Raw genomic sequence first — 27318 nt, forward strand, 5'->3', positions numbered from 1 at the left:
TCTGGCCTGCACAGTCTTTCTGAACTAGAATGCACAGATCCGGGTACAAGGCGCTGTGGGGCATACACTTGACACTTGACCATGTTTCATTTCCCCGCATCACTCCCTGGAGTTTTACTCTCATCCCCAGACCACCCCATAGTTTGGAATCATTTGAATGTGGACCCTCGTTTGGCTGGGACTCCCACCCCTGCCAGGAGAGGGTGATGGTCACTGCACAATCACCTTCTGACCCATAGCACCATGGGGGCATTCACTCATTCATTTAATCGGAAGGTGTAGGGGGCCCTGTGCAGGCATGCAGGTACAGCAGAGCAGGGCGATGTGTGACCCCGGCCCGTTTCTCTGCCTTCTGTGAGCATCCCCGCGGGGTGCCCCAGCCCCCCTCGTAGCCCCGCCCTCTCCTGCCCCCACAGGACATCAACAACGGCTGGCAGCACCTGGAGCAGGCCGAGAAGGGCTACGAGGAGTGGCTGCTGAACGAGATCCGCCGGCTGGAGCGGCTCGACCACCTGGCAGAGAAGTTCCGGCAGAAGGCCTCCATCCACGAGGCCTGGACCGACGGTACAGCCCTCCCTGCTCCCTCCCTCCTTTCCTGGCTTGCAGACACACGCGTGTGCTCACATATACACACGGACACTCACACACACAGAGCCCTTGCTGCCTGTGTAGGGTTTGTCTGTCTGCTAGGCCCCCTTTTCTGCTGCCTGGGAACACACGTGTCACAAATGACGCTTTGGGTGCGTCCAGCCCTGGGCAGCGAGGAACGTTTTGGGGCCAGCTCCCCCCAGTCCACTCTGGCCTGGAGATCACTCATGGGTGGGCCCCTTCCTGGGTCACTGGTGGCCGGTCATCTGAGAATGCAGCTCTGGGCTGGCTGTTTAGGGACGTGACCCCCAGGCCTGTCCGTCTCCCCCGAGAATGGCACCCCTCCGGGCCAGTGGGGCCGGGGGCAGGCTCGCCCCGCTCCAGCAGCCTGGGTTCACACAGCCTGCCCTCCATCCCCCTCACCCTTTGAGACTATGGACCTCACATTGAAGAGCCTGTCCTGGCCAGTCTGGGATCCCGAGCACGGTCCTTGGAACAGGCCACGAAGCCACCTCCTGGCCCTACTGTCTGACCTACAGGTGCCACTCATTGACCAGCCTTCGGTGTGGCCCCCCCATGGGAGCTCTTTCTCATCTCTGCCCCATCCAGTGCCTCCCCCCGGGGGCTTGCCCCCAACGGGATGCCTTCTCCCAGAAAGGCCGCTGCAACTCCGGTTTCTCGGCAGCTCCACAGCTGCCTGTTCTCTTGGCTTGGGCTGTTGGATTCCATCACATCCTGGCCCTCAGCTGGGACCCACACCAGGCTGAGATCCCAGATCCCAAGGGCCTGAGAGCCTTCAAGAAACAGCCAGTGCATGGGAATGCAGAGGGCCTTCCACGGGGCTCCTACCCTCCCACTCTGGCTGCCTCCTTCCCACTCTGCCTTGCCCTCCTGCCACCACTGCCGAACTGGTTTCATGCTTCCTTGCATTGCTCAGTGGTTCTTCATCCCTCCCACCCTCCTGGTCCCCCACGAGATCCTCACTGAGCCCCTGCGGGCTCCTCCAGCCCCCACCCACCCAGCTATCTGGTGTGCGTGCTCACATGCTCAGCTGCTTCAGTTGTTCCAACTCTTTGCAACCCCATGGACTATAGACCGCCAGGCTCCTCTGTCCATGGAATTCTCTAAGCAAGAATACTGGAGTAGGTTGTCACGCTCTCCTCCAGGGGATCTTCCCGACCCAGGCATCGAACCCGGGTCTTCTGCATCTCCTGCATTGACTGGCAGGTTCTTTAATACTAGCACCACCTGGGAAGCCCTTTGGCAGGCAGCTCCAACCCTAGCCAATTGCTAAGACCCACCCAGAGGTGCCCACATGGAGCCTGTCCACCTCTGCCGGCTGATTGCGGCCCATGTCACCCGTGTCCCTGGCCGCTGCCCAGCAAATGCCCTCCTCACAGGAGCTCCTGAGGATCCTGGCCCTCCTGTGCCAGGGGAGGGATGCGGAGCGGGGGCAGTCAGAAGGCCAGGCGAGGACCACGAAGTCCATGCTGGGAGGCAGGTGCCTCTCTCTGCCTCAGAAGCCACACCCATGGGTTCTGCCCCTCAGACCTGAGGGGGGGGAGTTGGCATGTAGGTCATTTGTTGGTTCTTCATTCATTCATTCAGCAAACACCTCTTGAGCCTCTTCGCTGTGCTCAGCAGTTTCTCAGATAGGAAGGGTTCCTGCCCAGGGAGCTCAGAGACCAATCAGTTTTGCCATTTCTCTTGTCAGAGGTCCCTTGTCATTTAAGTGGGTTTTAGAGCACCCGTGTTCACCCCTTGGACTGAACCATCTCCTGCCATCATCCTTCCTTGGTCTCTGAGGATCATCCCTGTGGATTTGCCTCCTGGGGGCCTCTCGTCAGCCCTTCAGCCTTTCTCCTGGGGCTCTAAGAGGCCTGGGAAGAGGGTCTCCTGAGGCCGAGGGGAGGGGAGTGACGGGCCCTCGGAGCCGCTTCCCTGGGAACCCGGCCGGCCTTCACCTGAAGGTGTTTAGAAGTGGGTGTCCAGGCTTCAGCCTCCACATGCCCAGGCCCCGCCTCCCCTCAGGCACTCTGGCATCCAGCCCTCCCCCTCGCGTCGGCCCAGAGCCACTGGGCAGGCCTGTCCATTCTCGTTCCCGAGACCTGAAGCCTCTGTCCTCTGAACCACCAATTATGCACCACAGGGCAGGCCGGCCCCCAGACCCCGCTGTACTCCTGGGATCGGGTGGAGCACGCTCCTTACCTGTGTGTACAACGTGGGCAGAGGGCAGACTGAGCTGCCGTCACCCTGTAACCTCCTCACCATCCCCTGCAGCCTGCAGGAGTGTGTGAGCCTGCATGTGGAGGCTCCTCACAGGGTCTCATTGTTTAGGGAGAAAGCAAAAATGAGCCCCCTCCCCTCCCTCCCCCCCTTGCTCGACCTGGCTGCCCTTTGGCCCGGATCCCAGGCAGCCCTGGCCGTGGCCCCCTCCTCCCACTTCTTCCCCCTGGCAGCTCCCTTGCGGCAGCTCTGCTGAGGCAGAGAAGTGGTAACCTGCTATTTCTGGTTCCCACCCTTGGGAGAAAACGATCTGGAGAAGGGAATTGCAAGCTTGCCTTTGTGGTTGGGCCGGCTGCCCCGGGGTCGGGGCAGCAGGGCCCCGTGGAGTCAGGCTCCCAGGCCGCGCCACCCCCTGCCCGCTGGTTCGGGGCTCCATCCCTGGGACAGCTGTGGTGGGGTGGGCCTGGCTGGTGCCCACCCTTTTCGAGATCACCTCACTGGGGCTTTAGCCAAGGGCTGGCATTGGCCCCATTTTACAGAAGGAGCAGACCAGGAGAGACTGCTTGCTTGGCTGCCCACGGCAGGCAGCTGTTGGGATTTTCTGGTGCCCGCTGAGGAGGGTTTGGTCTCTGAGTGCGTGCTCTGGGGGTAGCCCGAGGTCGCTTTAGAGGCTAGGGGTCCCAGCATCTTCCCCTCAGTTCTCTGCGGTATTGAGTGTGCAGGGCTCCCCGCCTGAGCTTCTGTCCCGGGGTGTATAATTAGCCAGGCTCCGGGCCTAATAACAGTGTTCCTCCCTCCCTTCAAAGGGCCTGACATGGGCCCTGCCTCACTGCACGGAGAAAGCCCTTAGGGTAGCGTGGAGCAGATGTGTGGTAGGACTCCCGCCCCGACAGGGCCTGGCGCCCGAGGGCCAGGGAGCAGGCATAGGGGTCAGGCTCCTGGAAGAGCACCAAGTCAGACTTCCCCTCCCCTCTGCGCCGTCCCCCACTGCCACCCCCCACCCCGCATGCTGAGGCCCAGTTAGGCCCCCTGCAGGTGGGTGTCAACCTTTCCAGCCTTGGTAGCCCAATCCAGATTCTTCCCGTCTACCAATAAAGGGCTCCCCAGGTGGCGCTAGTGGTAAAGAACCCACCTGCCAATGCAGGAGATGTTGAGATGTGGGTTTGATCTTTGGGTTAGAAAGATCCCCTGAAGGAGGAAATGGCCACCCACTCTAGTATTCTTGCCTAGAGAACCCCATGGACAGAGGAACCTGGTGTTCTATAGTCTATAGGGTCATAAAAAATCAGACACGACTGAGCAACTTGCTGCTGCTGTTGCTGCTCAGTCGCTCCAGTCGTGTCCGACTCTGTGTGACCCCATAGATGGCAGCCCACCAGGTTTCACCGTCCCTGGGATTCTCCAGGCAAGAACACTGGAGTGGGCTGCCATTTCCTTCTCCATCCAGTGCATGAAAGTGAAAAGTAAAAGTGAAATTGCTCAGTTGTGTCCGACTCTTCGCCACCCCATGGACCGCAGCCCACCAGGCTCCTCTGCCCATGGGATTTTCCAGGCAAGAGTACTGGAGTGGGGTGCCATTGCCTTCTCCAAACGACTTAGTGTGCACCAATAAAAGACACTAAGTCTAGAGCACAGAGCCTGAGTTGGGATATCTGAGTCACGCCCACCAACCCCACAGTGTCTCCCAGCCCCATCCAGCAGGTATTATAGCTGGGCTTAGAGATTCCTGCAAAGGAGCAAGGGAAAAGGTTCACGGGGTTTCCGGCCTTCATGGCAGCATCCTCGCCGAGGCAGGGCATGGGGTCTGTACCCTGCTCCCCTCCCTCTGGTTGGACGCCGGCAACACTGTTGACCAAGCACCCCTGCCCTCTGCCCCACCTCAGGGAAGGAGGCCATGCTGAAGCACCGGGACTATGAGACGGCCACCCTGTCGGACATCAAGGCCCTCATCCGCAAGCACGAAGCCTTCGAGAGTGACCTGGCTGCCCACCAGGACCGCGTGGAGCAGATTGCCGCCATCGCCCAGGAGCTCAAGTACGTGTAGGCTTGCGGTCCCCCATCACCCGCTTCCCTGCCAGCACCTGGGCCGGAGCGGTGATGGGGCAGCGGTGGAGGTGTTTCCCTTGCCCTTTCTGCCCTCACCCCCTCCTTTCCCGTGCTAGGAAGGAGCCTCATGGGGTGATGCCTTTTGTCCACCTGTCTTAACCCCAGATGAGACCCATAGTGGGATCTACGTTCCCCAGCAGAAGGGACGTCTCTGGCCCCCCGAGGTGGTGGGCAGCCTAGCCCCCACGGCCCCCACCCATGGCTCCCTGAGGGACTCTGGCCGCACAGAGAGCCCATTGTTCGGCCTGGCCCCTTCCCTTTGCCGCTCAGAATACACTTATTGTAAGAGCTTCCAGGCAGCCGGTTCTCTGCTCTCCCCGCCCCACCCCAGTCAGATAAACTCGTGCACACAATTAGTACACTGAGTCTCCAACACAGTGAAAGGGAGCCTTATTCCCCCAGCCAAGCGGCCAGCAGCAGGCAAGGCCCAGGGAGCAGGAGGCCCGGCCATTACTTCATGGAAAATCCACAGGCCCTGGAGGGGCGGCAGGGCTCCCAAAATAGCCGTCTGCTCAAAAATAGGATCCTTGGCTGCAGTCGGCCTTTAAACAGACCCCTCCCACCCTGTCACAGTCATCCGCGAAGTTCTGCCTGTTCCTCCAAGGCGGGGGCCCAGCGGCAAGGCCTGCAGGAGCCCCACGCCAGGGAGGGCTGTGTTCCTGACTCACTCCCTCCGCGCTGCCCAGCTGCTCTGCGGCTCCCCGTGTGCTCACCCAGGGACAGAAGTACCACGGGGCACGGTCCTGGGGACACGTGCCCTCGCTGGGCACTGGTGGGGGTCCTGCAGCTCCTCTAGGATCAAGCCCCCTGTACCTGGCACGTCCAGACCGAGAGTGAGGTCATGGACACAGACGCCCACCATCTGCAGGGGTTTTGGGGTGGGACAGACAAGCCCCCTGGATGCTGGTGGGTAACAGACTTGGAGTCAGCGCTAGGCCAGCCCACTGCTCGGGCTCTGGGAATGGCCGTGTGAAACCCATCGCCCTGAGCCAGGGAGCTGATGGTCCTCCAGGCAACTCTCTGGACAGTCTCCCTGGAGGAAGAGGGGAGGGTTGTTTGGGGTGGCGTCCGTTCCCCCGAAGATGAGTCAGAGGCCAAGGGCCGCCTGAGATGAGCCTGGTTGGGCAGCCCGGCCGCGTAGCGGTTAATAATAATGACAAAAGCTCAGAGCGCTCAGTGCCCTCCAGGTGCCAGCTCGTTCAGTCCCCCATCGACCCTCGCTTACAGAGCTGGGACTGAGGCGCACAGAAGCCAAGGGGCCTGCCGGGGTCACACAGCCAGGGAGTGAGTGAGACGGGAGTGGGGCCCAGGCCGGCCTGGCCCCTGCGTGGAGTGCCGCCTTGCTGCTCCCCCAGCCCTTGCCTGCTCCCCTGGCCTCTGTATGCTGCCTGACCATCTGGTCACCCTAGACCTGTGCGCCGACTCCCTAGGAGCCTGCTGCTGGGAGTGCCCAAGTGTGACCCCAGGCGGCGGGAGGCGTGGGGCTGATGCTCAGCAGTTGGGGGGCGTGGCAAGAGCTATGGTATCAGCCCAGTGTTCCCAACCTCAGTCAGGGCAACAGTAATACCCGTTCCCTGATCAGCTTGTTTTTTTTTTTTTTCTTGAATATATTGTTAGTTGCTTCGCATGAGATTGCAGGCTAGTCACACGCTTTTTTTCCTAATACCCATAAAAACATATCCTTTAATAACTTCCTACTTTTACCCACTGGGCGCCAAGGACTGCTCTCAGCAAGCACTTCACGTGTGTTAAGTAACTTGGTTTCCTCACTAACCCCACCCCCATCTCACAGAAGAGAAAACCGAGGGATCCAGAGGGAATTCACTTGCCCAGGGTCACAGAGGTTCAAAATCAGGAGCTGGAATTCACGCCTAGGGAACTTGTCTCCAGAGCCTTGCCCTCTAACCAGCATGCTCTGCTCGACTTTCTTTAAATGGAAAGAGCAATCCAGGGGACTTCCCTGGGAGTCCACTGGCCAGGACTCTGCTTCCACTGCCAGGGGCTTGGGTTTGGCCACTGATTGGGGAATTCAGATCCCACAAGCCACATGGCTCAGCCAAAAAAGCAAAAAGCAATCCAGATGCAGGCATGGTTGAGGGTCACAGTCTGGGAGCCCTGCGTCAGCTGCTCTTGACCGGAAGCTCTGTTGTCCTCTCCCCACCCGTGCGCCCCGCCACCAATTCCTCCTGCCTCAGACCAGAGAGGTGGTTGACGACTGATGTTCTTAAGTGTTGGTGTCCCCCCGCACCAGGGCCTGGGACGCGTGTGGGCGGGCGGGTCTGGCACTCCCTGACCGCCCGCACCGGGTCTCACCACCCTCTGCCCGGTCCACAGCGAGCTGGATTACTACGACTCCCACAACGTCAACACACGCTGCCAGAAGATCTGCGACCAGTGGGATGCCCTTGGCTCTCTGACCCACAGTCGCAGGGAAGCCCTGGAGGTGAGCAGTGGCGGTGGCGTGGGTGGGTGACCTCAGAGCTTCCCAGACCCCGGCCCACTGTGCACTCCCCCTACTGGCCCACTGACCTCCCTCCTCCGTCCCTGTTCCTCCCCCTGACACGCACCAGAAAACGGAGAAGCAGCTGGAGACCATCGACCAGCTGCACCTGGAGTACGCCAAGCGGGCGGCCCCCTTCAACAACTGGATGGAGAGCGCCATGGAGGACCTCCAGGACATGTTCATCGTCCACACCATCGAGGAAATCGAGGTCTGCCCCTGCCCGCCCACCCACCCTTCTCAGGGTTCATGGGGCCTCCGGGTGTCGGGCTGCCCCCTCAACCCTTCTCTTCACGTCTCCCAGGGTCTGATCTCAGCTCACGACCAGTTCAAGTCAACGCTGCCGGATGCTGACAGGGAACGGGAGGCTATCCTGGCCATTCACAAGGAGGCCCAGCGGATTGCCGAGAGCAACCACATCAAGCTCTTGGGCAGCAACCCCTACACCACCGTCACCCCCCAGATCATCAACTCCAAGTGGGAGAAGGTAGGCGGCCCCCAACCACCCACCCACTGGCAGGCCGAGGAGGGACCGCCAGGCGAAGGGCCACCCCCTCTGACTGCACCTGCCCATGTGCCCTCCCAGGTGCAGCAGCTGGTGCCCAAGCGGGACCACGCCCTCCTGGAGGAGCAGAGCAAACAGCAGTCCAACGAGCACCTCCGCCGCCAGTTCGCCAGCCAGGCCAACATCGTGGGGCCCTGGATCCAGACGAAGATGGAGGTGAGAGCCAGTTGCCCCAGCCCAGCCACTGCCGCCCCCACACCCCAAGACACTGTCAGCAAAATTGAGCAAGAGCCCCCGCTGAATGGGAGGTTGCCCGCCCCTGGCAGGAGGTCTGCAGTGCTCCGTGGGGCCAGTGGACTTGGGGGCCTCGTGGGATCAGGAGGGTCAGGAAGGTTATATCAGTGGAAATGGCGGTGCCATCCAGCAGGCAGCGGTGCTAGGGGTCAAGGAGAGGTGGCTTCGAGTCGGCTCTGTCCTCAGCGGCTGCTTCGGAGTCAGGCACACATAACTTCTGCTCGTCAGCGCTGTCATCCCTGAGAGGGGTGGGACTGTTACTTCATTTCCTCAGGGAACAGTTGGGCACTGCCCTGCGCCAGCCCCCTCGTGAGCACCGTGGTGTCATGGTGACTAAGGCGGTCTGAGCGCAGACCCTCACGAGCATGCGCGTTCCGCCCTGGTGATCCAGCCCCAGGAGGCCATGCCCCTCTGCCCTTCCGGCTCCTGCTGGCCGAGTGGCCTCACTGAGGCTCACAGCTAGTCCGAGAGGTCGGGGTAGGCAGCCCAGAGGCGTGGGGGCGCTCAGCAGCCCGGGTTCTGAAGTGGGCCAGGCCTGGGTTCCCATCCCGGCTCTGCCTCGTACTGTGATAAGCTGTCCTCTTCCGATCTCAGTCTCCACCTCTGCAGAACGGGCCTCACAGGGAGGGAGCGGTGAGGGTGGACCTGTGAAGCGCTGGGGCAGAAACTCTGATCACTGCTGCTGTGCTGGAGGGCGGGGCTGGTGGGGGGACAGTCAGTGAGCGTCACCAGCTGCACCTGGTCCTCTAGGAGAGGACCCCCAGGCTGGAAGCAGTCTCCCGTGCCCCGCCACCCCGCCCCACCCACCAACCCGCAGTGCGGTGACCAGCGACAGGCCCCTCCCGGTGGCTGGTGGTGGCCCAAGGGTCCGCCAGCCCCAGCCCAGCACCACCCTCCTCTGCAGGAGATTGGGCGCATTTCTATCGAGATGAACGGGACGCTGGAGGACCAGCTGAGCCACCTGAAGCAGTATGAGCGCAGCATCGTGGACTACAAGCCCAACCTGGACCTGCTCGAGCAGCAGCACCAGCTTATCCAGGAGGCCCTCATCTTCGACAACAAGCACACCAACTATACCATGGAGGTGCGCCCGCTCGCCCTGCCAGCCCGAGCCGGGCTGCTGCCTTCTTCCAAGTGGTTTTTGCCCTGCAGAAGAGCCGGCTCCCACTTCCATTCTCTCCTCTTTCACTCTGAGCGCAGAGACTGGATCCCACGTTCATACTTTTTGAAAAGTTAATTTCCTCACCAGTACTCTCCCGTCACCATGGAGAGCCGGGAGGGCAGGCAGCACCTGCCTCCTAGTATGGCCTCAGCCATTTGATCCTTTGGTCCCTGCTTGAGGGCGTGGGTCCAGCCAGCGTGTGCAGAAGTTCCAACATCAGGGCTGGTTGCTGTCATACTGGCAGCTTGAAATGGTCCCCGGTGATAAGCCCTGAGACCATGCAAATCAGAGGGTACCACCAAATAAAAGGAAGGGAAAGGAGTCTCCCCAGAAAGCTAGATGAGCGTTGCCTGGAACATCTTTGCAGAGTTCCCATGAGGATCCTGGCATGGGTGTCAGGCCCCGGTCCTCTGCTGCCTCGTGACTGACTGGGTCTTACACCAGTGTGGCGTGAACCAGGGCCCTGGTGGGCGGGCAGAGGCAGGCATGGGCCTGTGTCCCTGTGTGCACGTGAGCACACGGGAGTGCATGCGGCTGGGCTGGCAGTGAAAGAGTTAGGGTGAGCCTGACTCCAGGCCACACATGGCCCCCACTCGAGAACCCAAGTCTGACCCCCCTGAGCTGCAGCTACTGTTGTCCCAGTATCCCTGACCGCTGGCCCAGCCCGCACTCATGCCCTGGTTCCTCCCCAGCACATCCGGGTGGGCTGGGAGCAGCTGCTCACCACCATCGCCCGCACCATCAACGAGGTTGAGAATCAGATCCTCACCCGCGATGCCAAGGGCATCAGCCAGGAGCAGATGCAGGAGTTCCGGGCGTCCTTCAACCACTTCGACAAGGTGAGCGGCTCCCTTGGCCCCATCTTCCCTCCCTCCCCGCTGTCACCTCCCACCCTGCCCCCTCCGTCTTCACATCTGTCTGTCTGTTCACATCACGGTCCCTGAGTATCAGAGGCCACTCACGGGCTGGCGGGGACCCAGCTTCCTCAGGAGGAGAAAGGGGAATCGCTGGCTTGGTCCCTGGGGCTGTGCCTCCTCACCCACCTCCCAGGGCAACCCTGAACGGACAAGTGTCAGCACCCCCGGGGATCCAAGACAGACGGACAGACAGACACACATGGACAAGTGTCAGCACCCCCGGGAATCCAGGACACACACACACACACACACACACACTCACTGTTCTTAAAAGTCAGACATGGTCTCATAGCCCCGTTAGAGGGGCCCCGCACGCCAGTTTGCCCCAGGCCATCCCTGCTGGGCCTGAGGTGTCTGCCTGCCTTCCGTGGGAAGGATGTGCTCCAGGGGTTAGCGGGGCCCTGCATCCCACACAGGAGAGGGGCAGTCCCCTCTCTCCCACCCCAGATCCTGGGGGCCAGGAGAGCTCCCCCGTTCCCTCCCAGGAGTCCTGGGACTTGACTCCTGCACCTCTCAACCCCTGCCCCGCCCTGGCCCAGAGGAGGCTGGGTGAGGCCTCTGAGCACCCTCCAGGCCCCCACCCCGGCCATCACCTTGTCCACGTCACCTCTAACTCTGTGTTTCCCTTCCCCCCGTGTGTCCCCCTCCCCCGCCCTCTGCATGTGACCCCGGCCCCTGGCCCTGCCTCTGCCGGCCTGGTCTCCACACCACCCGCCCCTCGTGCACACCTGCCCCCGGATGCCGCCGGCAGGACCACGGCGGGGCGCTGGGGCCGGAGGAGTTCAAGGCCTGCCTCATCAGCCTGGGCTACGACGTGGAGAACGACCGGCAGGTACGCGCCCCCGGGGCCCCAGCAGACCATGGCATTAACTGCTCTTCTCTCTCTCTCTCTCTCTCCTTCTCTCTGTCTCCCTTCCCTCGGCCATCCCACCCCTCGCCATCGTGTACCATCTCACCGGCTCTCTTGCCGCCTCTTCCCTGCCCTGTGTCTCTCTGGACACCGGCCCCCTTACCTGGTCTCTCGGGGCCGCCTCTGTCCGCCCCGCTCCCCGCCTCTGTCCTGTCTCCCCGCTGTGCACATGGGGCGGCCCCTCTTGCCTACTCTGGGCCCGGCCTCCTCTGCTGTCCCTGGGTCCTGGAGCAGAAGCAGACAGGCAGCATGGACTCCGATGACTTCAGGGCTCTGCTTATCTCCACAGGATACAGCCTGGTATGCCGCCTCTGCCTCCCCTGCTGCTCGGCCTTTCCCCTCCCTGCTCCCCCCCCCCAACCTCCTCACCGCCTCCAGAGTCTCCGTGTCCTCGGGGACCCTCCTCCACCAGAGCAGCGCAGCCTGGCCTCCCCCCGCCTGCTCCTCCTCCTCCCCCTTCCTCCTCCTCCTCCTCCCACTCCTCCTCCCATTCCTTCTCCTCCCCCACCCCTCCTCCTCCTCCGCTGCCTCTGCTGGGTGGGGTCCCTCCGATGACACCCCCACCCCCCACCCTGAGCCTCCCACCTCTTGCCCTGGAAGTCTCCGGAGAGAGGAGGTCAGGCCTCCCGCGCTCCCCGCTTCTCTTTCTCTCTCTTTCTCTCTTTCTTCCTCGCCCTCCAGAGCTAACTTGTGAGCCAGGGCTGAGGAGCAGTAGACCTGTTTGATCCTCACCCCAACTCCTCACTTCCCAGTGGGGATCGTGGGAGGGGCGGAGCGGAGGGTGCATGGGGCAGTGGGCCCCGGGGGAGCCGGGACCCTCGGAGGCCCGCCGATGCCGCCGCTCCCGTGTGCCGGGGCTGGGCCCTGCTCTCCCGGCCCCACGTTCCAGCCCCTGGGCCAGGCCCAGTCTGCCCTGCGCTGCTCAAGGGCCGCCTGTCCCCCGCCCACCCCCTCGCAGGGCGATGCCGAGTTCAACCGCATCATGAGCGTGGTGGACCCCAACCACAGCGGCCTCGTGACCTTCCAGGCCTTCATCGACTTCATGTCGAGGGAGACCACCGACACAGACACGGCCGACCAGGTCATCGCCTCCTTCAAGGTCCTGGCTGGGGACAAGGTGAGCCAGGCACCCAGGGGCCGGCGGGCCAGCGTACGTGCCGGGGGCGGGTGGGGGGTGACCCCGATTCCCACCCTGCCGCCCCGCAGAACTTCATCACAGCCGAGGAGCTGCGGAGAGAGCTGCCACCTGACCAGGCCGAGTACTGCATCGCCCGCATGGCGCCCTACCAGGGCCCCGACGCCGTGCCCGGCGCCCTCGACTACAAGTCCTTCTCCACAGCCCTGTACGGAGAGAGCGACCTGTGAGGCCCCGCTCAGAGAACCCCTGACCAAACGCCCCACTCCTCACAGCCTCCCGGAGGGGCTGGGGGAGCCCTTCCACCCCACCTCCGCACTGCGAGGGCCCCCGGCCCGCTCCTCTGACTCTGTATCTATGCAAAGCACTCTCTGTCAGTCTTGCTGGGGGGCGGGTGGGCAGGGAGGGGCTGGGGCAGGCTCTCTCCTCTCTCTCTGGTCGGCCGGCCGCAAGGCTCTCCCTCCCCCTGGATGGGGGCCGGGAGGCTTACGGGGTCAGCGCTTCTGGTCTGGTAAATATATATGATGTGTTGTTTCGTTTTGGGGTTTTTTGTTTGTTTTTTTTTAACTGTGGAGGGAACAGTGGATCCTCAGCAAAACAGGCCCCCTCCAAGCCCTAGAAACGGCACCCCCACCCCACCCCCACCCCTTCTCCCCCGAGGTCCCTTCAAGGCCTCCCACATCCAGGCCAAAGCCCGACGTGCCTTGTCCAGGAACCGCCGAGCCTGCGATGGGCCCTGCAGAGGGTGCCCAGGCCGCCCGGCAGGAAAGAGGACCTGCCTGCTCCGTCTCGCCTCCCCTCCAATTTGGTGTCACCAGGACGTGAGGGGCTTCAGTCCCCCTCTCTTCTGCGATAGGAGAGGGGCCAGGCAGACCAGCCTCCAGCCCTCACCCCCAGCCAACCCCCCACTTTGCTTTGTCTGGACCTGTGTATCTCTTCAAATTTTCTAAGGACCACCCCCCCTTCCCCAAAACTCCCCCACCCCCTACACACACACAAAAATTCACAAAAAAAAAAACATAAAAAAAATCAACCTTTCAGAGAATTACTATTTACTTTATTAACTTACGGATTTATTATATAAATATATATTCACCTAGCAACATATCTTCGCCGCCTCTTGCTCTCAATAATGAAGACATAGCTGATTGGCTCCCCTCCCCCAGCCCCTCACCGATTTCTCTCTGATGTCTGCCGTCGGGCATGGGTCTCTGGGGACCCTCCTGAGGTGGAGGGTGGGCTGCTGGCCTAGCTGCCTGTTAGTGGATGGTTTTGCTCTCCCTTCCCTACCCACCCCCCCACCCTTATTTTTTTGAGTTTATTCTTGATTTTGTTTTTTCTCGGTTTCTGGATAAACCTCCCTTCTGGGGACAGGATAATAAAACATGTAATATTTTTAAGAAGGATTCCTACAGCGTCCTCTGTTTGTCTATTCCCTGTTCTGCACTTCTTCAGAGAGTGATGATGGAGCACCCCTTCCCAGAGTGAAGTGGGGGCTTGGGCGCGCCCCAGTCCCCGTCCCCGTGAGTGTGCCAGTGGGGACCCACTCTGGGCCAGCCACTGTTCTCAGCATGTGACGTGGACAAACTCCTGCAGCCCGCACAGGACAGGCGCGTGACTCTGCCCGAGGACAAAGCAGAGAGGTGCGGGGACTTGCCCCGTGTCGCCTGAAATCAGCTCCGGGCAGGCCGGCTCCCAAGGCTGCGCCGGGAACCACGGCCCACTGTCAGAGCAGCTGCCCCCTCCCCGTGGTCCGGGCTGGGAGTGGGGAGAGGCAGGGCTCCCGAGCCAAGATCTAGGAGAAGGTGGCCACCTGCATCCACTGGCGAGAGGAGAGAGCTGCGGTGAGGCCAGGGGCTTCCAGCACGCCCCCTCCCGCCACCCGCGCCCTGCATTCCAGGCTCACCTGTCTATGGGTCAGGCAGACAACCCCCTCGCCCCCATCCAGGTGCTGGCTGCAGTGGCCTGTGCAAAGAGAGGGGTGAGGTGCGGGCCCACCTCCCTGGTCCCGCGGCCCCAGAGACCACCTCCCTCTGCCCCGCCGGCGCCCGGGAGGGCACTCACGGAAGACGCAGATAAGCTGGGCCATGCAGGACACGAAGCGCTCAAAGTCCACACGCAGGCGGCTGTCACGGTAGCGGCTCGTGAGGGCCTGGGTCAGCTGGTTGTTCAGGTGGAAGCCTGGGGGAGGTCACCTCTGAGGCCTGGCTGCCCTCTGCCCGCCTCCAGGTCGCACCACCCGCTCTGACTACGCGGGAAATGCAGGTCTGGCCCCCCCTTTCCAGTCCGGGCTCTGCCTCATCCCAGCTGTGAGGCCCCAGGGCAACTCCCTTCACTTCCTTATCTGTCAAATGGGAACTAGGTCAGCCCTGACCCCACAAGCATGTGAAGGTGTTAGATGTTGAGAGCTTAGGACAGTATCCGCTGGCACATTGTTAACTATGTCAGTGCTGCTACCCCTTCAGACTCTGAGAGTTTCTGCTAATAGACACTGGAGAATACCTCCATGCAGCAAAGCATTTTTGCCAGTGCCCTATGGAGTCAATATCTTGACACTCCACATCAGGCGCCATTTCTAGAGTTTAGAAATCATCTCTGGGGTTCTTCCCTGGTGGGCCTGCTCCCCCAGTGGTTAAGGCTCCTGCTCCCCCATTGCACAGGGCATGGGTTCAATCTCTGGTCCCTGGTCAGGGAACTAGGATCCCGCATGCCATGAGGCGTGGCCAAAAATAAAGCAAAAAAATATATATATATATATAGATAGATAGATAGATAGATATAGTTTAAACTTCTTTGACAAGGAATTTCAAGAGAGGCCTTTAAAAGCTGGTACTGGTGAACCCCCTTACCCAGGTTACTGGGCCCTAGTGACCATGACCTCCTGGTTACCCCTCCCCAGGGCCCACACTGTCCCTAGGCACCTGGTGGCCCACACAGGCTATGCCTCATCTCCTGCTCCCCTTACCCACCCACCCTCACTTGACCTAGGGCTTTGTCTTGCTGCCTTCTACACTTGATGTTCCCTCCGCCCAGAACACCATGTCCTACTCTGGTACACACCTCCTCCAGGAAGTCCTCTCAGATACTCAGCCCCACCCCCACAAGCAGCATCAAGCTCCCCCTCTGGGCTCCCACAGCTCCCTGCGCCTCCACATCCCTGCCCTGAGCATCCTCCTTCCCAGGCTGTCAGTCATTAGTGGCTCTGGGACTAAGCAGGGGAGAGGTCCGGGAAAGGCGCCTGGTCACCACAGAATCCCCAGCATCAGCCAGCACAGGGCTGGGAGCAGAGCAGGGTTCGGGGGTGTTCCTGGAGCAGTGGACAGGATAAGGTTAGAGCAGGTTCTGCCAGGCCCCCCAGCACAGAGCTGCCAGGGTCTTCCGGTCATGGCTTCCTGCTGGCCGCTCCCTGGCATTCCCTCCACTACATGCAGCCTTCCGCTTGCCTGCCAGCTCCAGCCTTACACACACCCTGATCCTGGACTTGGCTCTCCCTCCTCCCGCTGGTAAGTACTAAAGAGCTGTCCTCGCAAGGCTCTCCTGTCTTGCCCCACCAATCTCTGTGACCACCTCTCCCTCCCCACTGGGATCCAGCCATACCATCCCCCCAATCCCCTCTCCATCCCTGAGCCCCATCGTTCACTCCTCTCCCTTCACACCGGCCTCCTCCGTAGCGCCTTTACACTGCCTTTCCCTCTGTCTGGACAGCTCTTCCCCAGTGTCCCTGAGGCTCACTCCCCGTCCTTCAGGTCTCTGTTCAACCTTCACTTCAGTGAGGCCTTCCCTGCCCGCCCTGTCTCAACCCGCACCCCGCTCACTGCTTGTCCCAGCACCCTGGCCTGCTTCCTTTTCCCACCACAGAACTCCTCACCAGCAGACGCTCTGCTTGTCGGTGTATCCACACCACCAGAATGTCATCCCTGCGAGAGCACTTTTCTCTGCCTAGACTGACACCTACCCCCTACCGAGGGATACTGAGTGAATAGCACAACCTTCCATCTTCCCCTTCTATCTACCTGGGACTCTTTCTCAGGCTCACGTCTCCCCATCTTCTCAGACTCCATCTCCCCCACTGTCTTCTTGCTGATCAGTCACTCAATCGTGTCTGACTCTTTGCGACCCCATGGACTGCAGCACGCCAGGCTTTCCTGTCCTTCACCATCTTCCAGAGCTTGCTCAAACTCATGTCCATTGAGTCGGTGATGCCATCCAACCATTTTATCCTCTGTCATCCCCTTCTCCTCTTGACCTCAATCTTTTCCAGCATCAGGGTCTTTTCTAATGAGTCGGCTCTTGAGTTCCTTTCTTTTCTTGTATTTCCCTGGACCTTTGACCTCCCCCTTCTACCTCTCAGACTCTGGGTCACATCCCCCCAGCCTCCCATCCCTCCATGTTGCATCCTTCCTTTTGCTATGGCCAATGAGCCCTGGGGGAGGGGTGTGGGGTCTGGCAGTTCCGTGTCTGATCCCACCTCTCACTCCTTCCATGTAAGGTGGGGTGGGGGGCAAATCACCCTTGCACACCTTTTCTAACTGTGCGGCCCTGGAAAAGCGTGGGTCTCTGGCTCTGTGCTGTGGCTAGGGTTTTGTGCTCCCACACAAATAGAATGGGGTTGTTCTATGTCTCCTGCAAGAACTCAGGAAGGCTCCAGTGGGAGCCTTCGTTTAGGTGACCTGCCCTGCACGAATGGAAGCTAAGTTCCCAGCAAGAAGCCCTATGGGCGCCACTCCACAGGCTCTCTCCGGTCACCCTCTGCATGAGCCATTTTACAGAGAAGAAAACAGAGGCTCCAGAAGGTGGACTCAAGAGCCCAGGGCCACCCAAGGAGTCCAGGACATCCTACTCTGAGGCCTTGTGGGTCAGGGCCTCTCAGACACCAGTTCCCTAGGCAACCCCCTTCCCCTCCGGGGAGGACCCACTCCCACAGTGCCGTCCTCCCCCCACACAGAGGAGTCTCCCCCTCGAGCCTCTTTTAGGGTCACCCAGTTCCTGCACAAACTAAGGTGTGGGCTTTGTGAATGCAGGGGAGGGGTGTGGGGGAGGTGGGGGAGTAGATTCATCCCCAGGAGCCCCCAGGACCTCTGTCCATACCCGCTGCATTCAGCGCCAGCCTCAGCTCATAGGAGTTCATGGTTCCAGAGGCGTCCTCGTCGAACTTATCGAATGTGGCCTGGGCAGGGAGGTCTGGATCAGTCCCGCCCTCAGGTCCCGGAGCATCCTCAAGAAGGCTGAAAGGGGGCCTGGGTTCCCACCCACCTCCCTTTCTTCCTGGCTTTTGCATGCCAGCAGCGGAACCACTTTGGGCCTCTGTTGCCCACTCCGTAAAGTGGGAATAATAGTACCAGCGGTAATAGGGGGGTTGTGGGGACAAGGTGAGATGCTACCCCCAAAGGGCTCAGTGAACAGTGGCTTGTCACTTGTGGACAGGCCTGGGACTGTTTCCTTCTCACGGAGGTCCAGAGCAGAGGGAATGACAGCCTCCCAGCCACAGACCAGCAAAGGCCCCCTCAGGTCACACATCCAGCAAGGGGCTGAGCTGGGAGCTGGGGTTCCAACCCAGGATCAGAGTTTGCTCTTGATCCTTGAGCTATTTTAGTGCCCCCTAAAGGGACAAAGTGGCGCTAGGGGTAAAGAATCCGCCTGCCAATGCAGGAGACATAAGAGAGGCGGGTTCGATCCCTGCATCTGGAAGATCCCCTGGAGGAGGGCACGGCAACCCACTCCAGTATTCTTGCTTGGAGAATCCCATGGACAGAGGAGCCTGGCAGGCTATTGTCCACAGGGTCACAAAGGTTCAGACACGACTGAAGAGACTTAGGACACACACACAAAGGGACAACGGAGAGGTGGTGAGGCAGGGACATTCCAGCCAGATGCCTCAAGGTTGGTGTAGTACCGGCCAGTCCCCCTTCTCCCCCGGGATCCCGCTCGCCCACAGGGCACCTAGGCCTATTAGTAAAGGTTCCTGTCCCTCCAGGAGGAGGTGCCCCGCCCAGTGCCCCACCTTACCTGCCACTCCAGGAGGTGGCCCCAGAGCTGCTGGAAGTGGTACAAGTCCAGGCTTCCCCCATGCTGGGGAGGGAGCATCTGGTTAAGGTCAATGTCTCCAGAAGGGGAGCCGAGGCCATTCCCCCTCCCCGGGCACTGTCCCCATCGTATACCCCAAAACACTGCAGCAGCTGCTCACAGGTCCTGAGCCCGATTTCTCTGGGGGTCTGGGCATGGGCCCTGGCTACAGGGAAAACAAAAAGATAGCAGCACTTCCTGCATCCTGGCCATCACAGTAAGTACTCAGGATTATTGTTATCCCTGAAAGTCCTACGACTGATGGAAACTAGCAGAGCTGAGATTTGAACCCAGGCAAGGCGGTCTGGGTCAGTGCTTAGGGCAGCGACACTCCCTGCTTCTCCCTTAGAGGAACGGAGGCTTATGAATGGCCATGGCCTTGGCCACAGGTCCCATCACAGGATCCACAGTTCCGGCCACAGGGGAGATGCTGGCAGGCTGAGGCCAGGGTTCCCGCGGCCTTTCTCCCAGGAGCATCATGGATAGACACACATGGGGGTTCTGGGAGTTCACTCTTGGTCACCAACTCACCAGGCTCCAGGGCGATGCTTAACAAGACCTGGAGCTGAGGGGCACCCAGTTCTTCCTCCTGGCGAGGACAGAGCTGGTTGTGAGGATGCACTCAGGTAGTCATTCAACAAACAGCCCGGGGCAGGGAGCCCAGACAGCATGCTGGGAGGGGCTGGGACATGGCAGAGCCTGAGAGAGCCCCGGGCCTGTCAGAGCTCCTGGTCCACAGAGGGAGGGAGACGTGTACAGAGAGGTCAGGGTTGCAGTGAGGAAGCCCTGGGCTGCTGGAACTCGCAGAGGCCAAGTGGCTGACCAGTTTGGGGAAAGAAAAGGCCTCAGCCTGGCAGGGGTTGTGAAGGGAGAGAAAGCAGTCCAGCAGGTGGGTACAGACTGAGCAAAGGCCCTGTGGCAGGGAAGAGCTGTGAGTGTTTTGGCAAAAGAAGTTCATGATATTTAAGCACAGAGAGACTGGGAAACTAAAGAAAAATGAGATGTTTATGACAAGGGAGGGGAGAGGAGGGAATCCACTTAGCCCTGCCCCACCTCCTCACCTCTCCTGCCAGCTCCTGAAAAAGCTGCTGCAACTCCAGCTCCAGGGGAATGTAGGGTACCTGTGGGGTTGGGGGTAGTTTAGTTCTGGCCAAGAAGTTCCAGGCGCCCCCCCCCCCACCATCCCCCGTCTCGTCCAGCCCACATACACACACCATAGCGCCCCTTCCCAGAGCCGCGCCTCACCATAAGGGCGTGCAGGTCGGCGCTGATCACGTCATCTACCTCCCTGCAAATTACAGACGGGAGATGGGGAAGGGGGCTGCTCACCCCGCGGCTGAGGCTATGGAGCACTCGGGGTCTCAGCTGAGACTCAGGTGGGGTTTAGGTAGGATCCTGGGGGCCGGGGCTGACGCAGGAGGGGCTGGGGATCCCGGGGGCGGGGCTGGGGTCCCCGGGGGCGGGGCTGGGTGTCCCGGGGGCGGGGCTGGAGTCCCGGGGGCGGGGCGGGGATCTCGGGGGCGGGGCTGGGGTCCCGGGGGCGGGGCTGGAGTCCCGGGGGCGGGGCGGGGATCTCGGGGGCGGGGCTGGGGTCCCGGGGGCGGGGCTGGATGTCCAGCTCACATGGCAGTGTGGCGGCGCTCAGAGAACACGCGCAGCGTGAAGTCGGCCTCATCGCCCGCACGGGCGGTGCTGGGCACCACCAGGTAGTGGCCCGGGCGCAGGCGGCAGCGGCGGCTCACGTCGCGGCGGGCGCAGAATGGCGAGCGGTCCGCGCGCAGCAGGCCGGACAAGTGCGCGCGACTCCGCGGTGAGTCCCACAGGCCCAGTAGCTGGGAGGGATAGAGCGGCGTGACCACCGCCGTCCAAGTTCACCCCGTCCGACCTCCGACCCACTGCACCTTCCACACCGCCCTGGACAAACCCACTGGTCACCGATCTCCCCAAGCGCGCCTCAGGCCCCCAGGTTGTAGGAGCCGCTGGGCCTGGTTCAAGGATGGATGGAATCTGGGATCTTTTCTGACACCCACCTCCTCTGGGATCTGCAAGAAGGAAGAGCCACGGCAGTCAGGGTCCCGGGAGGCAGCCAGGAGGCAGAGCCCTTCCCTGCTCCCTCCACATCCCTGCCTCTCTTTTCTTCCCACCCCACCCCTCCTAAAGGCCCCGCCCCTTAGTCCCTGACCTAACCCCTCCTGGCCACCGTCTCCCATCTGTGCCCTCAAGTGCCTTCTCTGCTCCCGGGTCCACTCCCAAATCCTCAGCCTTGCTTTCAGCCCTTTCTCTGACTCCTTTCTGACCCCTCATCCCTCTGCCCTCTGACCCCCAGTCTCTTTCTGCACCCTCCCTAGCCCTTCAGTCTCTTCTTGAATCTCTGATGTCCTCAGCTGTCTCCTGACCCTGACCCTTGGCCCCCATCCACTACCCCTTCAGCCTCTCCAGCCCCTCTCCGCCCCTCAGATCCCACCTTGGCCTTCTGTACCTCCATGGCTCTGTGTCTTCCCCTCGCCCCCCCCCCCCCACTGCCTCTGCTCAGCCCGGGGTCCCACCTGGAACACGTGGAAGCCCACGGTCAGGTATCTGAGGCCCTGGGCCCTCAGGCGCCGCTGGTTGCGCTGGATGAGTGACAGGAGAACAGTGCATTTGGGGGTGCGAGCACCACGTGCGGGGCCCCGTGCCCCTGCTGCCCCCCAGCACCGCAAGGACCCATCCTCTTCCTCATCCTCTTCATCAGGCTCCAGCAGCGTCAGCCGGAACTGGGGGTTAGTCCAGAAGGTTTCTAGGTAAGGACAAAGAGACAGGGTTACCCAGCCTGCCACAGCCCCACCCCCGCTTGCCTTTGGGGCCCCCTTCAGGCCTCACCTGCACCAGGCTGGCTCCCACCAGAGTTGAAGCCACGCACCCAGCGACCTTGGAAAGTGTGGATGTGCCAGCCGCCTCCAGCCGGGCTGGGGCCCAGCACCTCGGGGCTCAGCGAGCAGATCTGGACGGTGTCGAAGTGGCGGAAGAAGTCTAGCAGCTCCATCCTGGACGGTGGCTGGTGGTCAGACCCTGCCCGGGCCCTCACATCCCCAGGGCCCTAGTCTCCCAAATTACCCTGTGACCCCCCTCAATCACAAAGCCTCCTGAACTCCTTAAATGTTGCCAGTTAAACATCAGTCCCCCAAGTTAGACCCTGCCAGCTCCCCTAGTGCGTGCTGTGCTAAGTCACTTCAGGGGTGTCTTACTCTTTGCGATCCTGCGGACTGCAGCCTGCCAGGCTCCTTTGTTCATGGGATTCTCAGGCAAGAATACAGGAGTGGGTTGCCATGCCCTCCACCAGGGGATCTTCCCAACCCAGGGATTGAACCCAGGTCTCTTATGTCTCCTGCATTGGTGGGTGGGCTTACCACAAGTGCTACCAGCTCCCCTAGATTTCTCCCCAAATATTGAGACCCTCAGACTCTCTATTACTAGCAAGTATCCTTCAGCCCCTCAGCTTTGCCAAATTTCAAGAAATGCGCCCAATGTCACCAACTCTCCCTCAATTGTGCTAAATATCACCCATCCCTCTTCAATCTGTTGAAGATTACTATGCTTCCCAATTCCCCTAATATTACTGCTAACTCTTCAGCTCCCCAAAATAGAACCCAGCTTCCCAAATTACCACAGATATGGTCAGTTTCTCTGCCACTTAGGACTTATCCCCATGAATTTCTCCTGTGTTCCTTCAAGTGGGACTTGCCCCCTCCCTGATCCCAGTAGCCTGGTACCCCTCGCCCAGGCAGACGTGGGCCCCCTCTGCCCCACTCACCAGAACTCGCCATCCTCCTTTTTCACCAGCAAGGCATCTCGCCACTCTGTAGGGAGCGCATCCCAGCGTGGGCAGCTGGAGAGACTGAGGTGTAAGGGAGGGGCGGGGGGAAGCCGAACCACCCACCCACTCACCCCAGATCCATCCCACCTGTCGCTCCAGGCCCCATTCCACTCCACTCGGCCCCATGGGTTCCGCAGCCGCAGCAGCCGCACCTTGGTGAAGCCCAGTGACACCTAAGGGAGGCATGGTCAGTGGGGAGTTTGGTGCCCGGACACCCCTTGCCAGCCCACCCTGGGGATTCCTCACCTTGTGTGTGCCGGTGACTGAATATGCATGTCCCTTCACCAGCCCATCTTCTGTCCGGTACTCACCCCGATCACTCTGGGCAGAGGACGGGGACAGTGAGCCACAGTGGGGGACAGGTGGGTGGCTGCTCCTCTCTGCACTGCCACCTCCTGTCACCAAGGCAGGAGTCACCCAGAGCACCTAACTGAATGACGCCGGGCTCCAAGAGGGTCTGGGAGTTGGGGAGGGAAGGCAAGAGACGGGAGAGAGAGAGGCAGATAGAGACAGGAGACCAAAACAGATGAGAGAGACAGAGAAATGGCAACAAAGAAAGATACAGAACAAAAAGAAAGAAAGATACAGAACAGAGAGGAAAAAAGGCAGAGAAATGCACAAGACAATCAATTACTGAATAGAGGATTAAGTAAATGAATGAATGAATGAGCTAGACTGACTCAGTGTTTGAGTATGTGATTAGGTCACAGATGGACATGTGACCCAAACTAAGCCCATGAAAAGCGATCATGGAACTTTCATGGAACTTCTCAGAAAGAGACACATGTTTTCACCCTCCTCCCACCTGAGTATGGGCTTCCCAGTTGGCGCAGTAGTAAAGAATCTGTCTGCCAATGTAGGAGACCCCAGAGACTCGGGTTAGACCCCTTGGTCATCCCCTGGAGTAGGAATTGGTAACCTGATGCAGTATTCTTGCCTGGAGGCTCAGAGCCTGGCAGGCTACAGTCCGTAGGTGTTGCAAAGATTCAGATATGACTGGGCAACTGAGCACATACCACCTGAGTGGTAGGAGGAACCTACCACTGTGGGGGTCACTTTTGTGCCCGTGAGAGAAAGGTTTGCAAGTGAATCTAACCCAGAAGCAGGAATTAAAAAAAAAAAAAAAGAAAGAAAGATATGTTCACGACATCCACTAAGCACCTAGATCCAGCTGTGCCTGAAGCTTAACTTGTTCTGAGAGCAAATAGATGTCCTTTTGACTGGCTCGTGTTAGATTTGTGAGAGAGGATAAGCCAAAAGTGAAAGCAGAGAGGAGGAGGACACGGGACACTGCCTCCTTCTAGTCATTCCTGTGCTCAGATCCTGGTTGGAGGGGTGTCTTCATGGGAGTCTGACTCTCACCAGGGCAGTGGCCCCCACGAGGGACTCCTTGGCCAGGGCATGGCGCAGGATGGAGAAGAGGCCCGGAGGGTTTGGAGTGTCCTTCTTCAGGTAAAGCACCTCACCTACTCCCCCTGTGAAGTCCACAAAAGCCTCATTCATGTGGCCGCCTCGCATCACCTCATAGGAGCCATGGAGCCTGTGGGAGCAGTCTAGGGTCAGGCATCTGAGGCATGATTGAGTATCTCGGGCAATCCCTGGGATGTGAGGGGTGGGGTGAGGCTTCTGGCTCAGGCTGTGAGGTTCTAGTCTGAGGTCCCAGGGGCTGTCCCCAAAATTGGCAGACTCTTGAAAAAGGCATATCCTAGAAGCCCTGGACAGTCAGACTGGTGGCTCCTGGGGCCACCAGGACTGCGTGATTTGGGGCTCATAGGAGAGTTCTGTCAGAATTCTGGACTTCCTGGGGGCTGTGTCTGATATTTTGCATCTGTGAGAGATGTCTGCTTTGGGAATGATTCCTATGGGCTTTGTCAGGGATTTCAGAGCTGCAGAATGGGGAAAAGCAAAGACCTGAGGGTCCCAGGGATTGCACCTGATATATTGGAGGTATCTTGGATTTCTCGATGGATCAGGAGAGACTGAGATTACAGGTTCTCCAGGGTGACACCGGGGCCTGACATGATATTTCAGGCTCCTTCGGAATTATGAGTGTTTATTGGGTATCTAGGAATATTTTGTGTGAAATATGGATGGAGGGAAGTGTTCATGATTTGGAAGTCATTAGGTGATGGTCCTTGGTTTGAGATCTTTCGCGAGGTGTCTTAGGGGATCCCAGAAGTCAGGGGGCTCTAGGGGTCCCCTGTGGCCTGAGGGCTGCTGGCTAGGACTTGGGGTTGCTGCTGGGGGCATCAGGATCCTTACTTAGCATAGGCCTTTTCCAGGAGTGGAGCCCAGAACTCGTTCCGCTGATCGGAGCGCACGAACATCAGCTTCCCCTCACACACAGGCAGCCTGTCGTCCACCACGACGTCCACCCAGCGGCCAAACTGCCAGAGCTGGTGGAGGGGACAGGCAGGGCTGGGGCTCAGCTTCCCTCCCCAACCCTGCTGGGCCCCAGGCCCTGCCCCCCTGACCCTGCCGCACCAGTCCGGGAATTCCAGCCCCAAGGGGACAGCGTGAGCTATGAAATCCACGTCACCCTGGGGAAAAATGAGGCATGAACAGAGGAACCGAGCTTTACCTGGAAGTGGAAGACACCTGCGTAGCCACGTTGGAAGCCCTGTCCCGGGGGGACCACTCGGGACAGGAGTCTGGGGTACAGAGTGAGGGAGGCAGCGGCCGCAAGAAACCAGCAGTTACCTGGGAGGAAAGGCTGGGATTAAGGGAGGGTGGAAAGAAGGCACGAGGAGGAGAGGCTGAGAGGGAGATGGAGGGAGGTGGGGGTGTGGGGCAGGGCGGGGGCAGCCGAGGCGGGCGACTGCAGGGTCCCGCTGCGACTTGCGGGATCTGGGGGCTCAACACGGGTTCAGAGGGCTCACCCAGTCTCCCCTGACACACATCTGTTCGACTCATGTCCTCACAGATGAACTGGGGCTCAGTGCAAAACTCCTGCGGGTGATGAGGGATTCCAGGCCTCAGCCAGGAAGGGGAGGGAAGGAGAAGCCAGGAGGTGAGATGCCTGGGTCCCCTCCTGCCCTCCCAGCTCTGGAGTAATGAGCGCCTCCAGCCCCGTGAGAGGCTTGTAAAGCCTGGGGCAGGCGTTTGGCTTCCCTGGGCCTCCCCTGACCCAGGATGGCTGACCGTGCTCTGAAGTTCCCACAGTGACATTTCCTTCCTCAGACCAGAGGCCCAGCTCCCAACCTCTTCCCTCAGACCAGGAGCCCAGCTCACAACCTCCTCCCTCAAATCAGAGGCCCAGCTCCCAACCTCCTTCCTCAGGCCAGGAGCCCAGCTCACAACCGTCTCCTCCCTCAGACCTGGGAACCCAGTTCCCAACCCCCTCCTTCCTTAGACCAGGGGCCCAGCTCACAACCTCTTCCCTCAGACCAGGAGCTCAGCCCCCAACCTCCTTCCTCAGACCAGGAGCCCAGCTCATAACCTCCTTCCTCAGACCAGGAGCCCAGCTCTTAACCTCCTTCCTCAGACCAGGAGCCCAGCTCATAACCTCCTTCCTCAGACCAGGAGCTTAGCCCCCAACCTCCTTCCTCAGACCAGGAGCCCAGCTCACAACCTCCTTCCTCAGACCAGGGGCCCAGCTCACAACCTCCTCCCTCAGACCAGAGGCCCAGCTCCCAACCTCCTCCCTCAGACCAGGAGCCCAGCTCACAACCTCCTTCCTCAGACCAGGAGCCCAGCTCACAACCTCCTTCCTCAGACCAGGAGCCCAGCTCACAACCTCCTTCCTCAGACCAGGTGCCCAGCTCCCAACCCCCTCCTTCCTCAGACCAGGATCCCAGCTCCCAACCTCCTCCTCCCTCAGACCAGGAGCCCAGTCCTCAGCCCCCTCCTCCCTCAGACACAGGAGCCCAAACCCCATCCACACATTACATGGGGCCTCTTCCATTCCACCCCTTTGGCCTTCTCCGAGTGGGGCCCCAGCTGGTCGTAGCCAAGGGCATCAGGGCCAGCAGGGAAGTAGGGATCTCGGAACAGGATCCCCTCATCCAGGCAGGCTGCTCGGATTGCTTTGTAGTTCTGGCCCCGAAAGAGCTTTGGGCCCTTGGTTTCAGGCCCTGTCTCCTCGTTAACCAGCTGGATGGTGACTCTCCGGCTGCCACACGCCATCTGGACTCTGTGGGCTCACGGGCTGGCGGCGGGCCCTTTAACCTCCTGAGTCACAGGGGCGGGGCCTCCCCTCTATCTGAACCTCTGGGGTCTTTAAGCAGTGAGGAAACTTCCCTCATTAATACTAATTGAGGGTTTGGGGTTCCGGGGAGCAAGGACGCCTCTTCAGTGGTTTCCGCCTCAAGGCGTGGGCCCTTCAGTTGTGGCCAGGGTAGCAGCTTAATGGGCTTGGCCAGCAGTCAGTTTGGAAGGTGGGCAGAGCAGAGGGAGGACCAGATGCCATTGTGGGAGTGCCTAGAAGGAGGTCAGTGTAGAGGGTGCGTCTCTGCCAGCTTGTCCCTGTGTACCTCCCTGTGTGGGACGGGGAAGGCAGGTTTGGGGAGGGAGACATCTTTACCTCTGTGTCTCTGTCTTCCATCTGACAGTTTCTCTCTCTACCTGCCATCGTATCTCTCTCTTCTATTTTGGCCTCCATGTCATCTCTCTTGGCTCACTTTGTCTTTTCTCCATTTTTTGCTTATCTGTATCTGTGTCTCTATATCTCCTGCTACCTCCATCTCTCTCTCTTTACACCTCTTCCTGATTCCCTTTCTCTCTTTGATCTGTCTGGTCTTGTGCATGCCCCACTGTCCATCCCTCGCCATTTTTCTCTGTCTTGTAACTCCCCAGTGACCTAAAAGGACTTTGAGCCCTCAGGACTCCTGTCTCTCCCCTCCTCTACAAGGCAGACCTCAACTTGGTTGCCCCAGGTTGACCATGAAGGGGCTGCTCTGCACCTACCTGTTCTAAACTGGGAGCCAGGCCCACCACTGGTGGTGGGCCATGACACCCCACCCTGCCCACCTGTGGCTCAGGGCTCAGTGAAGTGGTATTTCCCCCAAAGTATGATGGAGCTTGGTGGAACCGCTGGAAGAAGGACTTTGGTTCTTGTCTT

At 60.1% G+C, this 27318-nt stretch overlaps 2 protein-coding genes across 5 annotated transcripts in view; one reads left to right on the forward strand and one right to left on the reverse strand.

Moving 5' to 3' along the window:
* ACTN4 (actinin alpha 4) overlaps positions 1-13749 on the forward strand; it is a 74652-nt gene extending 60903 nt beyond the window's left edge. For 2 of the 4 annotated variants that reach the window (XM_065926042.1, XM_065926041.1), the window contains exons 11-21: positions 417-564; positions 4698-4848; positions 7255-7363; positions 7491-7631; positions 7725-7907; positions 8007-8141; positions 9124-9303; positions 10074-10220; positions 11050-11130; positions 12167-12325; positions 12415-13749. In XM_065926042.1, coding sequence (XP_065782114.1) covers positions 417-564; positions 4698-4848; positions 7255-7363; positions 7491-7631; positions 7725-7907; positions 8007-8141; positions 9124-9303; positions 10074-10220; positions 11050-11130; positions 12167-12325; positions 12415-12573 — 1593 coding nt within the window. In that variant the 3' untranslated portion in view covers positions 12574-13749. Of the gene's footprint in view, positions 1-416; positions 565-4697; positions 4849-7254; positions 7364-7490; positions 7632-7724; positions 7908-8006; positions 8142-9123; positions 9304-10073; positions 10221-11049; positions 11131-11442; positions 11509-12166; positions 12326-12414 lie in introns of all 4 variants that reach the window. The other 2 variants (XM_065926044.1, XM_065926043.1) reach the window with 2 other exon arrangements.
* A 389-nt stretch (positions 13750-14138) lies between these two features.
* On the reverse strand, positions 14139-26384 carry CAPN12 (calpain 12). Its single transcript, XM_065920574.1, has 21 exons — positions 26148-26384; positions 25139-25208; positions 24841-24959; positions 24522-24655; positions 23622-23799; positions 22506-22580; positions 22347-22432; positions 22197-22271; positions 21266-21429; positions 20953-21182; positions 20437-20448; positions 20030-20238; positions 19652-19694; positions 19468-19527; positions 18938-18995; positions 18502-18572; positions 18350-18412; positions 17432-17510; positions 14408-14524; positions 14250-14308; positions 14139-14165 (listed from the first exon to the last, which is right to left on the reverse strand). The coding sequence occupies exons 1-21, from the start codon at positions 26382-26384 to the stop codon at positions 14139-14141; spliced, it is 2166 nt and encodes a 721-aa protein (XP_065776646.1).
* Between the last annotated feature and the right edge of the window lie 934 nt (positions 26385-27318).

This window comes from Muntiacus reevesi, chromosome 2, assembly GCF_963930625.1.
Source record: "Muntiacus reevesi chromosome 2, mMunRee1.1, whole genome shotgun sequence".
NCBI classification, from domain to species: domain Eukaryota; kingdom Metazoa; phylum Chordata; class Mammalia; order Artiodactyla; family Cervidae; genus Muntiacus; species Muntiacus reevesi.